This window comes from Pseudopodoces humilis, chromosome 5 (genome assembly GCF_049639895.1).
Source record: "Pseudopodoces humilis isolate 2021_Gansu_Grassland_sample_001 chromosome 5, ASM4963989v1, whole genome shotgun sequence".
NCBI lineage: Eukaryota > Metazoa > Chordata > Aves > Passeriformes > Paridae > Pseudopodoces > Pseudopodoces humilis.
The window spans coordinates 17,299,824-17,313,435 of NC_142204.1; the positions used below are offsets into that span (position 1 = coordinate 17,299,824).

Sequence of the window (13,612 nt, forward strand, 5' to 3'; positions counted from 1 at the left end):
ATCTCTAAAGATGTATATTCATTTCCATAATCTTAGATACAATTAGACTTTAAAAACAAAAATTACATTAAAACATACACAGTTTTCTTCCCTGGCTTACAACCACAAGAGTCCATAGAGCACTAAAATTTAAGTAGAAATATTTCATCCTATTTCTAAGTGCTCAGACTGCAGCAGGACACACACCTGCCAGTTCCCAGAGACACCCCCAGGGAGCACCAGAGGGTGTGGAACGAGCCTTTGGGAAAGACTGGCATCCCTGGGCTCCTCAGCTTTCTGTGCTCAGCACTATTGTGAGCAAACACAGTATTAATGGATGCAGTGCAGGGATCTAGAGTTGCACTGCCTTTTCACTTTAGCCTAAAATGGTATTAACTTCTGGTGTTTACAACAAAATGCACTATTTTTCTAGTCTTCAGATGTTTCAGCCTTTTACAATTTGCTCCTTTTTTGCACGAGAAAAATCAGGATTTTTGTGGGTGGGTTGTGCACATATGCAGGAAGGAGAAGTGAAAAACACAGTGTGAAGTGGATAAATACAACTACCTTAATTCTAAGGGATTCGGTATTTCATTTTCTCTTTAATCCTTTTTTCATCCACAAACCTATGTATTCTTATAAATAACTTGAGGATCTACATTGTTCTCCCCATTACCTGAATGTCTTGAATAATGAATTTGAACTGAGGTGACCGTTCAGTCCACGTTTTCACCAATTCCATCGCATTATCGAAATTCTTCACGTACTCGCCATACATCTTGAGGAAAGGAGCCAACTTTTGCAGAATATCTCCAATCCTAGGGGTGGTAGTCCTGCAAAGTAAGAGGGTGGAATCTCAGAGCAAACAGGAAAGAAAAAAAGTCACACAAGGTTATAAAAGGTTTCAAGTGTTTCACAGAGAATCCTCCTGTTTGGGATTGCCTCATATGGAGTTCCAACGTAAGCATTAAATCTGAATTCACACAGAAAGTTTGTATCCCCTTTGATGGTGTGTAAGCACCACAGGTCATGCAGAGGACTAAAATAAGAAAAGCTAGAAACTGAAGACATGAAAGACTATAAAACACGGCCCAATTTATTTTATCTGCACTTCCCTAAAACTACATCAACTTCTTTTGACCATAATTTAACCCCTAAAATACCTAACCTTTGGTTTGGTTTGTGAGCTAAACCCATTCTGTACAGTTCCCGTTCTGTGCCTTGTATAAACACGGGTATTAACATTTTTCTTTAAAAAAATTACTATTTATCTAAGGAAACATATGACAGAAAGATAACCCCTTGGACTCCAGTCTTTTGTGAGAACCTTCCCACATTTTTCCCAATTCCTGATGGTGTCTTCAGATAAAACAAATAGTAAAGTAATGGATGGAGAAGCTGAGAGAAGCTGCACTCCCAAGGCACACAAAAAAAGTGGAGCAGCACACAGGCATCTCCAAGGACTACAATAGGAAACACATTTCATGTCTCATTTTCAGGGACAGACTCAGAAACTCAGTATCACAGTATGGATTTCTGAAAGTCTGAAATCAATGTCCTCATAGCGGTCTAAAGTGAAAAAATCTACTGCACTTACTTCTACAGCCCACTCCAACATACCACTTCCCTGAGAGAAAAGCTGTGCAGAACAGAAAAGTTACGCTTGAATAGTGAATATTGCAGGACTGTCAAAAACAGGTCCAGCTCCAGCTGCCTCTGCAAGGCAGAGAGTTCCTGTGTAACACCTGGAAGAGGAGTGGGCTGCTGCTGGGGCTGGCAATGAGGAGACAACATAGAGTGGGAAGTTGGTCTCTGAAATCATGTGGTGTTCTTATGTTATTCCAAGTATCTGCTACTGGTCACCCTTGGATACAGGAGACTCAGGGTGTTGTATCTAATTATTTTGCTTGATAGTCTAGTGAAAGGTATCCCTGCCCATGGAAGGGGAGTTGGAATTAGATGTTCTTTAAGTTCTAAGAAAAACCATTCAATGATTCTATGCCATGGGATCACTGTTATGCTCTGTTATGCTCTCACACACTTTTCATGGGAAATATATTGCAACAATGCTGTTTCCAGTGTTTTCAAGCCATATGTTGTAAGAGATACTCAGCTCCAGCTGTTGCTCAACTCATTCAAAATGCAGCTACCAGACATTTTCACTTTCACTTGATAAAGTTTAGATTCACACTGCCTTTTCTTCCAAAAAAAGAAGAATTTGCTTTTGATCTGCTTTCCCAGTTACAAAATTACATATTTTTATTCCAAATTTTCAATTTAAATCACAACTCAAGGGAAGAGTGTCGGGAATTTTTATCCAGCTTTTTTGCTGGAAAATAAAGAATAATAGAAGCACATAAAGCTACCCAAAGAACATGCTTAATTTCTTGTGTCTAATGAGAGGAACTGCTGAGAAGACTGTATCTGGCAGAAGCTATTATGCCAGACAATTTCAGAGACCTGTGATGGGGAGAGAAAATTACCCCAGATTTTTCTTTCAGCAATGATCAGAAAAAGCTGCCTTCAACTGCACCCTTTTTTCTAACTCATCCCAAAAGCACAAAGCTTCAAGGACATTTAAACAGCCTGCCTCAGGTACAGCACAAAGGTTGTTTTCAGGCAATGTGGAAAAGATAATATTCTTGTGATGCAATTTATGAGCTCTGCACCAAAAGTCAAAGCTTATCTGCATAAGCACTTTTCAACCTTTGAAGCTATATAATTATACACACAATAGTAGAGAGCAGTTTAGCATTTTGCACATATGTAAAGTAAGGCAACCTATATTCTGTGCTCCATGAAGTATCTAAAGCAGAATTTTAAGATTATGTCGTGAATTTCATTTCAAATTACACAGCACTGACAAAATGTGGTGTGAACTGTTTGTTCAAACATCTAAACTCCACCTCTCATGAACATGCACTCTAGTGTAGTCCAGACTTCTAATTAATTCATACTTCCAATCAGATTTCTTCAACTTTTATTAAAAGAAATGGGTAGGTTTTACTTACTCAAGTCATTCTGCAGGGAACCTAAAGTGTAAGCTTTCCTATATTTCACAATGCTTACATTTTATTTTTTTCCATTCATTACAGACTACACAGGGGTACCATGTGTTTGTACATGTTAAGTATTCTATTTTGAAGAATCATCATTTAAAGGGGAATCATCTTACAGAGTCAGAAGATGTATAGCTGCTGTCTGAAGCACCACCTGTATGGTCTAATTTATTCATATATATCACAGAAAAGCAATTTTTCTCATTTTTGGTGGTTTTTTTGGTTTTTTTTTTTACAATAAAGGAGTTATGTGATAGTGTAACTGGAAATTATGTATGCACAAACATTTGAATTCCTCATAACAAATTCTAGATAACATAGAGTATAGGAGCCAAACAAGTGCTAAGGTGAAATAACTAGAAGAAACTGTATTTGTAATTTCTTTTTAAATGAGGTTATCCTTTTTCCCAAAGAGGGCAGAGAAGCAGCAATGGTTTGAGACTTTTTCTTTCTTTTCAAATACATAGAAGAGACCAAAAATGCATGGCTATGTTTTAGTATGTCCAGAATCATACACACACACACCAAGGCAGGATAAAGATACTGCATCTGTACATGATTATTACAGAGTATATTTACACCTATTCTGTCCTTGCTGACTCCAAACAGAGGTCAAGAAATGCTGAGGGGAAAATGGTCCTGAAATACATCGGAGATGGATTTTCATTTCAAACAGAAAACTAAAATATATAAGAAGAAGAATGTGTCCCATCTTATTATAAAAAGCAGTAACAACAAAGGTAACTTTACTTCAGCATTATCATAAACCACATACATGTTATTTACCTCAGCATTGTATTCTGTGCAATGAATTCACCAGGTAGAACATAATTCGAGCCTGAACCCCTAATTTAGCAAAACATTTGATCATGAGTAATCTCACTGGCTTCAATGAGATCCATGTCCTTTATTTTGAGCAAATGATGCAAGTCCTCTGCTGAGTCAGATCCTGAGGAAGAGCAGATGTTCTCTTACTCACAGTGGTTCTGGGGCCTGGAGAGCTTAATTTGAAGATACTTTCCCTACCTCAACCCTGCAAGAGTTTCTACAGACACAGTTTTAGGATTATATTAGCCAGTGAATTGCCTCTTACCATTCTTGCATTCGTTTTTCAAGTTCCGGAAGTAAGAATTTACTGTGGAAGGCGTTTATTGATGAAATGTTAGAAAATATTTTATTAATCACTTCAGGTGGAAATGAACCTCTGTTGGCTTCCTCAAGGAGTTTGGAATAGAATACCTGCAATACAGAAAAAGAGCCCCAAACCTGTCAACCTATCATATTTAACAACGGAAGACCAACTATCCACCCCTCCTGCTCCAGCTGAGGCAAGATTAGTATTTCAATAGTAAACGGTAGTGATGAACTGATTCATTGCCTTTCCCTCACTGGAAATGAAAAGTTGCTCCTCCCTTTACACCCCACTTTCGTTCTCGTAAGCCAGGAGAGCACTGCAGGCAGGGCTGACATAAGGAGAGCCAAACTGAAGCGGTGCCATTTTGGATCAGCTCCAGACATCCTGTCTGTTTTAACAGCTAGGTCATCTCAGCTTTCCCAGTCTTCCAGTAGTATTTTCCACTCTTCTGTTCTTTGCAATTAGCATGATGTCTGATTACCATCAGCCCCACCACTTTCCTTGAATGCTGTACCCCCTTATCCTTCTGAAATCAAAGTAGTGGGCAGACTATGAGTGGTCCTCACATATCATTTAAAGAAGAGAAGGGACCCACTTCTGAGTGGACTATGTTCTCTTTCAAAAATAAATATAGTCTTTCTCCTTCAGTGGGCTCAACCTGATTAGGTGCAGCTACAAAATGTGCATCTGTTAATGTGCACATCACCAAAAAAACAGTGCTTTTGGAGAACTATTGTCCCTCTGCCGCTCTCTCCCATGCCTGAACAGATTGCACCTCCCTGGAAAGGACTTCACAAGTCTGGGTAATGACTTGAAAAAGAAGATAAAAGTCTAAATATAGGAACTTTGATCACCCCAAATCAGATAGCAGAAATGTTTTGAAAGGGAAAAAGCCATATACTACCATATATACTCTAAAACAGAGCCAGTTTGCTGCATTGCCAAGAGGACAGTTAGTTACTCTGAAGACCATAAAGATTACACAACTTTTTAACCAAGTTTAGAAATATAACAGTCCCTTCCCAGTCTTCTTCCTATCATTAGCAGCAGTTGAGCAGCTGTGTTTAAAACTCATTTTTCAGAATTCTCTCCAGCTAATATCTGGAAACATAGCAGTAGTGCACTTATGAAGACATCAAGGAAGATAGTTGTACATTACCCATCTGAAAAATCTATGAAGGAAGCAAACATATTTTTTTCTTTTTAAACTTTTTTTTAAAATCACTTTTTCTCCTGCAATACTTTTGCTTTTAAAAGTCACCATATATCCATTACAATGCGGGTGTGCTGTGTAAATCCACTTTCATGAGGACAATTACTTAGATCCCACCATGCAGCCCGAACAATTATTGTATTGGTTGAGACTTTTTACTTTTCATCAATTCTTTGTACAGAACTTCTGACCTGAGAAATTTAAACTGTAGATTCTGAGAAAAGTATCCTGTACTAAGGCAATGCAAAGCTAGAGGTATCCAGGTAAAATGTAGATGTGTTACGTGGAAAGTAAACAAGACTTAGAAAGAAAAATCCTCAAGTGCAGACTTTTACATTTAAGAAATAACAGCTAGAGCCTACAAAGCATGAGAGTCCAACTCTTCCGTTGAAGGCACAGTCATTTCCTTTTCTAAATATTTAATGGGATAATAGAGGATATACTTTTTCTTCTAGGCAACTTCTAGGCTCTTTGGGACTAAAGAAAAATTCTGATTGGGTGGTTCAAATTAGAAGGATTTAGTAATTTTCTAATGAGTGGGTGATTGCAGCATTCACTGGAAGGCAAGACACGGTTATCCATGCTCCTTGCTGGCTACCAGCATGATTTCTTATAGCGACCTCTCCACACAATGAGCATATTGCATTAATAGCCACAAAATTCTAACACTCATTAAAAAATGTAGCATTCTTAAAATAGAAGCAAAGGCAAAGCCATGTGGCAACAGAAAATGACTGGCTGGAAAATCAGCAAAATGTGAAAAACATGCCACATCTCATGTAATTTATACCCACGCTTATGCATAGCCATTTGAGTGAATTCAAGGCAACACAATAAAAGCAAATTCGAGAAAAATGTACCCCATCTAGGAGGTCAAGCCGGCTAACGTAGGCCTTTTCTGTTTGCAGAAGTTCATTGGCAATTTTGTGACGTTTCTGCTCGTCTGTCTCCTGGAGGAAAATAAGAGCAGCTCTTAGGATACTGAAGAAAACATAATTCAATAATAAATAAATTTTGAAAATACTTATGACTACTTTATAGTCCAAAACTGAAATACAAGTTTTACATTTAGTAATAAACACCAACTTTGACAAATACATGATTTCCCGCAGTTTAATCAACACAAACAAAAGTCAGGGAATGTTAAAAACCAGTCAAATTGTGGAGCAAAATTCAAAGCCTAAAAGATTTAGTATTTTCCAGTTTGTACGGGGATCTTTGCCAAAGCAGCAACTCCCTACTCAACAGATCTGCTCACATCCTGGTAATCACGTACCACTGACCTTTCAGAGCTGGAAGAACTGATTTGCAGAGTAAGAGGGAACAGATGGGAGCACTCAGTGCTCACCCCCGCCCCATTTCAGAAGTTACTTGAACTGCATGTTCTTTGCCCAACAAAATTATAGAAAAATGTGGTACAAAATGTTTTATGTTCACCAGTACATTTATTGCTGAATAATTGTTGACTGCAATTAGAGGACTCCTTCATTAAGTCTTTATGGAAGTAATTTTTGCATTTTAAGGGAAGTTTTCATTTTAAAATCTTTTATTCCACAGAATATATTTCTGATTCTTCTGCTGAACAGAAACTTAAAACATTCACTCAATTTTCAATATTATTATAAATTTCAATATTATTATAAACCAAATATGTTATGATACATAATTATAAATTGCTGGGCAAAATTACTCCAAAACAAACAATGAAAGGGCAGTCTTGTACAGTATCAAAACAGTAGGGAAATGCCTCAGGCTTACAAGTGTCAGGCTCAACAAACTGACACTTCCATTACAAGATTCCTTCTCCAGATCTAGTGATAGTCTGTTCACATCTAACGACATCAGTCTTCCTGAAATAAATGACAGTATTATCACACTGCTTATGGGAAACTGGTAATTGCTAGACAAACCATAAAAATTCTTCATAAAAAAATAGAGAGTTTGAGAGAGAGATTTCTGATTTCAAACTGCACACTGCTTCCCACAAAAGTATAATAAACATTTGCAAGTACCTTTACAAAAATTGCGTGAAGAATACCGAATATTAAAGTACAGTCTTATATTTAAGGGAGTTCAGTGCATTTTTCCCTGTTTTAGTATTCAATAAGTATTCAAAATTTCAACGTATTTCAGTTCTAATCTGCAGTGCTCACAGTTGCACTGCTACACGGCAAACCTCCTCCCTAAAAGCAGGCTTTCAATAGTGACTTCAAAGCTGTTCATTAAATCTGTTTAAATCAGCATAACAACCACAGTAACCTACAGAGTAGAGTTTTAAGTGCTGTCAAGAGACATTGCAGGGAGCTGGAGGATTAGCTATTACAGCTACAGCTTGCTGCTTAGTGCAGCCATTTACAAAAGATCTCACATGTGGACTTGAGGCACAAAACCATGGAGGTTACTGGTTCCTTGGTAATTTTATTTTATTTTTTTCTCACCCCAGAACTCCACTTGCTCCCTGAAGCAGTGCTATAGAAGCAATCCATAGTTTTTAGAAGATTACTTGAACTAATTAAGAGAGGGAAAATCATGCATAACAAACACCAAAAAAATCACATAAAATGAGCTGAGCCCAGATTTCCAATCCTCTCAGTATCAACCTTACACATCTTCTTAATTCTTGAACCTGCATCTCCTTTCTACATCAATTGCACAACCTGACAGAGGGATCTTCCATGTGGGGGAAAAATGCACATCACGGATGAGTTATATTTTAATCACTGCGGCATGTTCTTATTCCAGCATAAGAACACCCACCTACAAGGTTAGATCAGTGCAAAAATAACAGAAAACTCTACTACTGCTTTTCTTTCAGCACGTTCTCAGGGGGGAAGCAGGGGGTGTTGTTGAGGGGAAGGCAACTTCAGGGAACAATAATTTCAAGGAACATTTCAAATGACGGTCCATAATGCATGGCAACTCGATATATAAAACCAAGCAGAAACTGCTAGTGTGCTATGTGGAGAACATTTACATTTACATTACACAGGTACATGATTTCAGCTGCAGACCAAAATATCAGGCGTGTGAGAGACCAAGGGTTGCATCAGCAGGGACTGCAAACCTGAATCTCTATTCCACTGCTTACAGTAAATGTTTCAGCTGGATCTAGTTCTTTAGCAAAAAGCTGCTCATCTTTAGAATAATTATATTATTGTGGATGCTTAAGAAATTATAATATGTAATTTTGAACTCTGAAATTAAGAAGAGGTGTGAAAAACGCCGGTGAAAGTATGAACTTTCTTATTATCATCCAAACCAAACAGGAGCCATCTCCTGTCAAGAAAACTGTACCTGCCAACAGTGATGTGTATGATTCACTCTTACTCAGGCATAGCCCTTGCCCTGAGGGCTTTGAAGGAATATATTAACCAACACAGACAGGGTGAGAGAAATAGAGTATGAACAAATATAATTTAAGTTACACTGTGCTTGTATCTTGCACAGCAACCAAGAAAGTGGAAAGATTCTGGTATCCCTAAAGAAGAGACTGTTCACAAGAAGATTTATGTATTTGTATTGCATTTATGTATTTATATATCTATATCTTATGCTGAAGATACACAGCTTTGTTCCAGTTACTGTTCCTAAAGAAGACCAAAAAATGTAGAATCAAGAATATCTCAAGTCTTTCAACAGTAAAACATTTCTTGGCAGAGAATTAACTTTGCAAAACCAAAAATTTTACCCCAATTAAACTGAAAAATCACCTCACATTTTGAAATCCAGTATCTCCCACTGGTTTTGCATCTGAAACATCAGAGCCCCCAACACTATCATCAAATGAAGGCAACATACAAGGACTTTAATAAAGATGTTCTGTGGATTCTTCCCCATCTGTGGTACGCAGGCAGTCTATATCCCTGTTTTCTACCAGTCTCACAGCAAACACTGACACATTTGTCCTCCTGTCTTCAGTTAGCTGTAGCAGCAGATTCTCCACAAGATGTTATTCAGGAAGTTAATTGATTGAGATGTTCTTGTACTTATTCAGCCTCCGCAGTTTAGACAAACCAATTTTTATGACAGGAGGTGTTTCTGCTGCAAGGCAGGAAACTTTTCACTTTCAATTGTCTTTTTGTTTGTTATGATTGTGTTTCATTACTTTCAAACTAATTCAGTAAATAAGATTAATAAAAGATACTCTGCTCTGGTTGTTTGGAGAAGTTGTTTCAGATCGCTGTCAAATTTAATGAATTTTGCTCAACTCTTTCCAGAACCTGCAATAATCGGTCTTTAGTCAGATCTACTAGTGATAAGTGAGGGGAGAATAATTGTAAGAGCAACACTATTTCAAAACAAGCCTTCTTTTCCAAGTCTAAAAAGTAATTTCTGCACTGGTATTGCACCAGTACCCAATTTAATTCACCCCTTCCAGCTGGGGATTTAGGATTACTTCTACTGTACATATACACATTTACAGAGAGAGAGAGAGCACCACTTTCTGCTCTTCCCTGGACTAAGGACTAAGGAAGATGGCATGCAAGAGACAAGATACTTTTCATCAGCATCAAAATACTTAGATCAGACACAGAGTTTGACTAAGCTTGACTATGATTCACGCGCATCTGCTCCTTTTGCTTTTATTCAATCGTACTTACATTTTTAATCAAAAGGGCAGGAGAGTGCTGTTATCCTGTGCAGTACAACTTCAACTGGACTGCATCCCAGTTTTGATATTCTATAATGACTAAGTAGGCATTTAGAAAAATCACAGATTGTCTAATGCTCTTACTTCTTACCAGTGTGTGCCTGAACACAGAAACAGCTTAAAGCTCCACCAGAACTCTCCTGTTTCTCATCATCCTTCTCCTAATCCAGACAGCAGGGCAGCAGCTATTTAGACCACCAAAGGGCTGATTTCCATCTCCAGGTTGCATTAATCCAAACTAAGACAGTGTTTGATTCTGTAAAGGGTGGTAGACACGCTTCTTAACCTCACTAGACTAAAGGGGAAGTCCTTGCTGCACAAGGTATCTCAGGAAGGGCTGCTGTGAGCCAGTTTGGTTTTACAGATTCAGTTCTGCACCAATGCAAGCTGCAAAGTCATCCTGCATGGGGTTTGCTTTGGTTTTGTACCCTTCAAGCACCAGTGAACAATATACATCTACTTACAGTCACATTACACCTCACAAGCTGACTCATTGTCAATATAAGACAGATCACACGTGCTGGTCCCAGCAGCTCAAAGACAGATTTTAATGAGATTGCTGCCATTAGTGTTTGCCCAGTTCCTTCCTGAACTTTAAAACAGAACTGCTTTCCTTTTCAGCTTTTTCCTGAAAATGCTGCCAGCACCTTACTGCGTGACTTGGATTCAAGCTTAGCATCGTTGCCTGCTGAGAATTCAGCACTTTACAGGCATAAAGAGGGTAAACAGACATTACCCAAAAGGAGACAGAAAAATTATGACAGGTGTGGCAGATCAAAAGTGCCTTGGACTGCACCCAGGCTTATGTTTAGGTGGGGAACATAACATTCATTTATTACTGGGAAAAAACCCAATCCCTAAAAAAAAAAACCCACCCAACCCATCACTTTCTTATCATGACCTAGGATATTTCATCCTATAATACATGAGAATTTGAGAGCTACCTTTCCCACTCACAGAATTTACCTCCAGGCACATGTGTATGTGACCCCCAGCTATCCAAACTCAAGGCTGCACTCAGTTCAGCTCGCCACTGAACTGGTGCAAACCTGACCAGCAGCAAGGAGCTTTTCCAGCATCAGCTCTTTGACTCTATGGTGAAGAGGAAAGCTGGGAGGGTCTGCCAAGCTCCCCCTGCCAAACAGAGGATGGCTGGACCAGAACTGTTAATCACATTTACTGCTTTGGTACAAGGAGGAGAGCTGCATAAGTAAACTTTTACAAGTGAAAAATATGCACCATTCTTCAGCAATTAATTTCCCAAGACAGATTTCCTTCCACCCACTTACTTCACTTAAGCATTTAAAACCTCCCTTACAAAGGAGCTCAAATTCATCATGGTTTAAGTTCTCCTTGCTAAAAAGTCGTATATTTAGTATACCCTGCACTTTGCATCTATCTGATCACTAGCAGACTGCCACTGCCTTTCCAGCTTTGACTTGACAACTATATCCAAGTTAGGGATTCACACAACACTTCTGCCTGAAGCTCTGTCGTTACAGTTTACCACACATGGCATTTTATTTCATATACACCACTAACATGTGTCCCTTGTAGGCTGGCATAGCTGAAGCATGGTGCTAAACAGCACACACATTTGAGTTTCACTTTTTATAAACTTCAGATAACTGATGGGAAAGAGCCAAGGGGATGAGGAGAAGAGCAAAGGAGAGGAGAATGTGGGAAAAGGCAAGCAAAATTTTTTTCCCGTATTTTTTAAGAGGGAAAATAACCAAAATATTTTCAATTTCTCACCTTATCCTGGAAGCTTATTTTTGTAAATAAAAACCTATAGAAAATACAAAAAGTAGCAATAAATCAGGAATGAAACAATTTTTCTCTTTACCTTTGTTTCTACAGGTTGATCTTGCTTACTGCTTTCCTCAGCTGGTTCTTCCTTGACATCAGTGTTAATTTCTAGAGTTTCACTTTCGGATGGGAGCAGCGTGTCGCTGCTCAGAGTCCTGTGGCAGCTGTTGAGCACCTGTTCCTCGCAGACAGCCACACTTTGCAATGACTCTCTGCGAGCGCTTTCTCCTTCCCCGTTTACCAAGCTGCCGTCCATGGCATCATCTGGGAGCGGGGTGGACACGGCCGAGCCGCGGTCCGGCAACCGCCGGTCCTCGTCTTCCGGCTGGTCTTGTGCTACGACGACACCGTTGGCCGTGGGCAGCTGTGCAACCTGAGTTTTGTCAGTGTCACTGTTTCCCTGTTTCTGCAGTGAGTGCTGGGAGGGGAGTTTTGGCTGAGGTGATGGTGTGGACCCATATCTTCCTTGAGATTTAGTCACGAGGAGAACAGAGGAATCTTTCTTCAAATCATTAGGATTCAGGGAGCTAAAAACACCAAGCAAACAAAACATCGATGAGAGAAGAGTTAAACATGGAGTTATATTAAATTCTGGGATGGGAAATAGGAGAGTTGCACCATGTAACCGATTCCTCCCCAAGAAATCTTTTCTTTCCTGTGTTGATATTAGGAATTTCTGAGACCTGAAATGCATTAAAACACTTACAAACAAGCTTCTCTTACTAGAAACCCAGAGCTCTGCCGTTTTTGAGCCATTGCATCCCTATGTGTCTTGAATCCCATGCGTATGGGAGATTTAAATTGGATATTAGGAAAAATTTCTCCACTGAAACGGTCATCAGGCATTGGAACAGGGTGCCCGGGAAAGACTCTGAGCCACCATCCCTGGAGGTGCTTAAAAGGTGTGAAGACATGGCATTTGAGGACATGGTTTAGTGGTGGATTTGGCAGTGATCTGGGATCTCTTGCAACCTGAATTTTTCTATTCTTAGCTCCATGAAACAGAGTAGGAAACCAAGAAACTGACAGATGAAGCAACTTGCCGAAGTGTCCCAGAAGCTTATTGGCAGAAATGGAGCAAGACTCATGGTTTCCCAAGTCCTAGTCCACTGCTTAAACTAACCAGTAGTCCATTCCCTAACAGCTCTGTAATTACTAAAAAATTAATCAAACACATTCAAGAACATTTAGCATCCTTTTCCTTAATTCAGAATATTACATGAGGAGCTTTACATTTGTATCTCATTTCTTCTCTAGTTTCCTTAGTTAGCAAGGTCCTTTTTTCATGCTGCATCTTTTCTGAAGATCTTTTTCCTCCAAAATTTGTCTCTGGTTTAAACATATTATCTCTTCTTCCTGACTGTCCTCTATGGTCCTAGTATGGACCTCCATCTTCTGGAAGGATGAAAACTGCTTTCAAACAGTACTTTTACTACTCATTTATAGGATACATTACACCAATGTTGCTAACATACTCTGCACTTTTGTGCACAGAGATCAAAAATAGCTTATACTAGCTTTATCTTCTTCCATCATATAACAAAAAAAAAATTAAATCACTTTTTTTTAGTCATGTAAAGACTATGCCTTTTATTAAATAAGCTTAACTCCAGGGTAAAATTAATATACATTTTTCAATTGCCTGTATAGAGTAAAGAGGTTTAATTAACTTTCCGCCATGCCTACATGCTTGTGGGCTGTACAGACTAATGAAAGTAAGTTATTCTAGTTGACAATCACAGTTTGCAGCTCATGAACATGCTACC

General features: G+C 38.8%; 1 protein-coding gene across 9 annotated transcripts in view; it reads right to left on the reverse strand.

The window, feature by feature from the left end:
* The window catches only part of FGD4 (FYVE, RhoGEF and PH domain containing 4), a 104,296-nt gene that overhangs the window by 17,202 nt on the left and 73,482 nt on the right, over window positions 1-13,612 (reverse strand). For all 9 annotated transcript variants that reach the window (XM_088054922.1, XM_088054925.1, XM_088054926.1 and 6 more), the window contains 4 exons: window positions 11,884-12,373; window positions 6,247-6,336; window positions 4,132-4,277; window positions 656-812 (listed from right to left, as the gene is read on the reverse strand). In XM_088054922.1, the coding sequence (XP_087911048.1) occupies window positions 656-812; window positions 4,132-4,277; window positions 6,247-6,336; window positions 11,884-12,373 (883 nt within the window). The remainder of the gene's footprint in view (window positions 1-655; window positions 813-4,131; window positions 4,278-6,246; window positions 6,337-11,883; window positions 12,374-13,612) is intronic.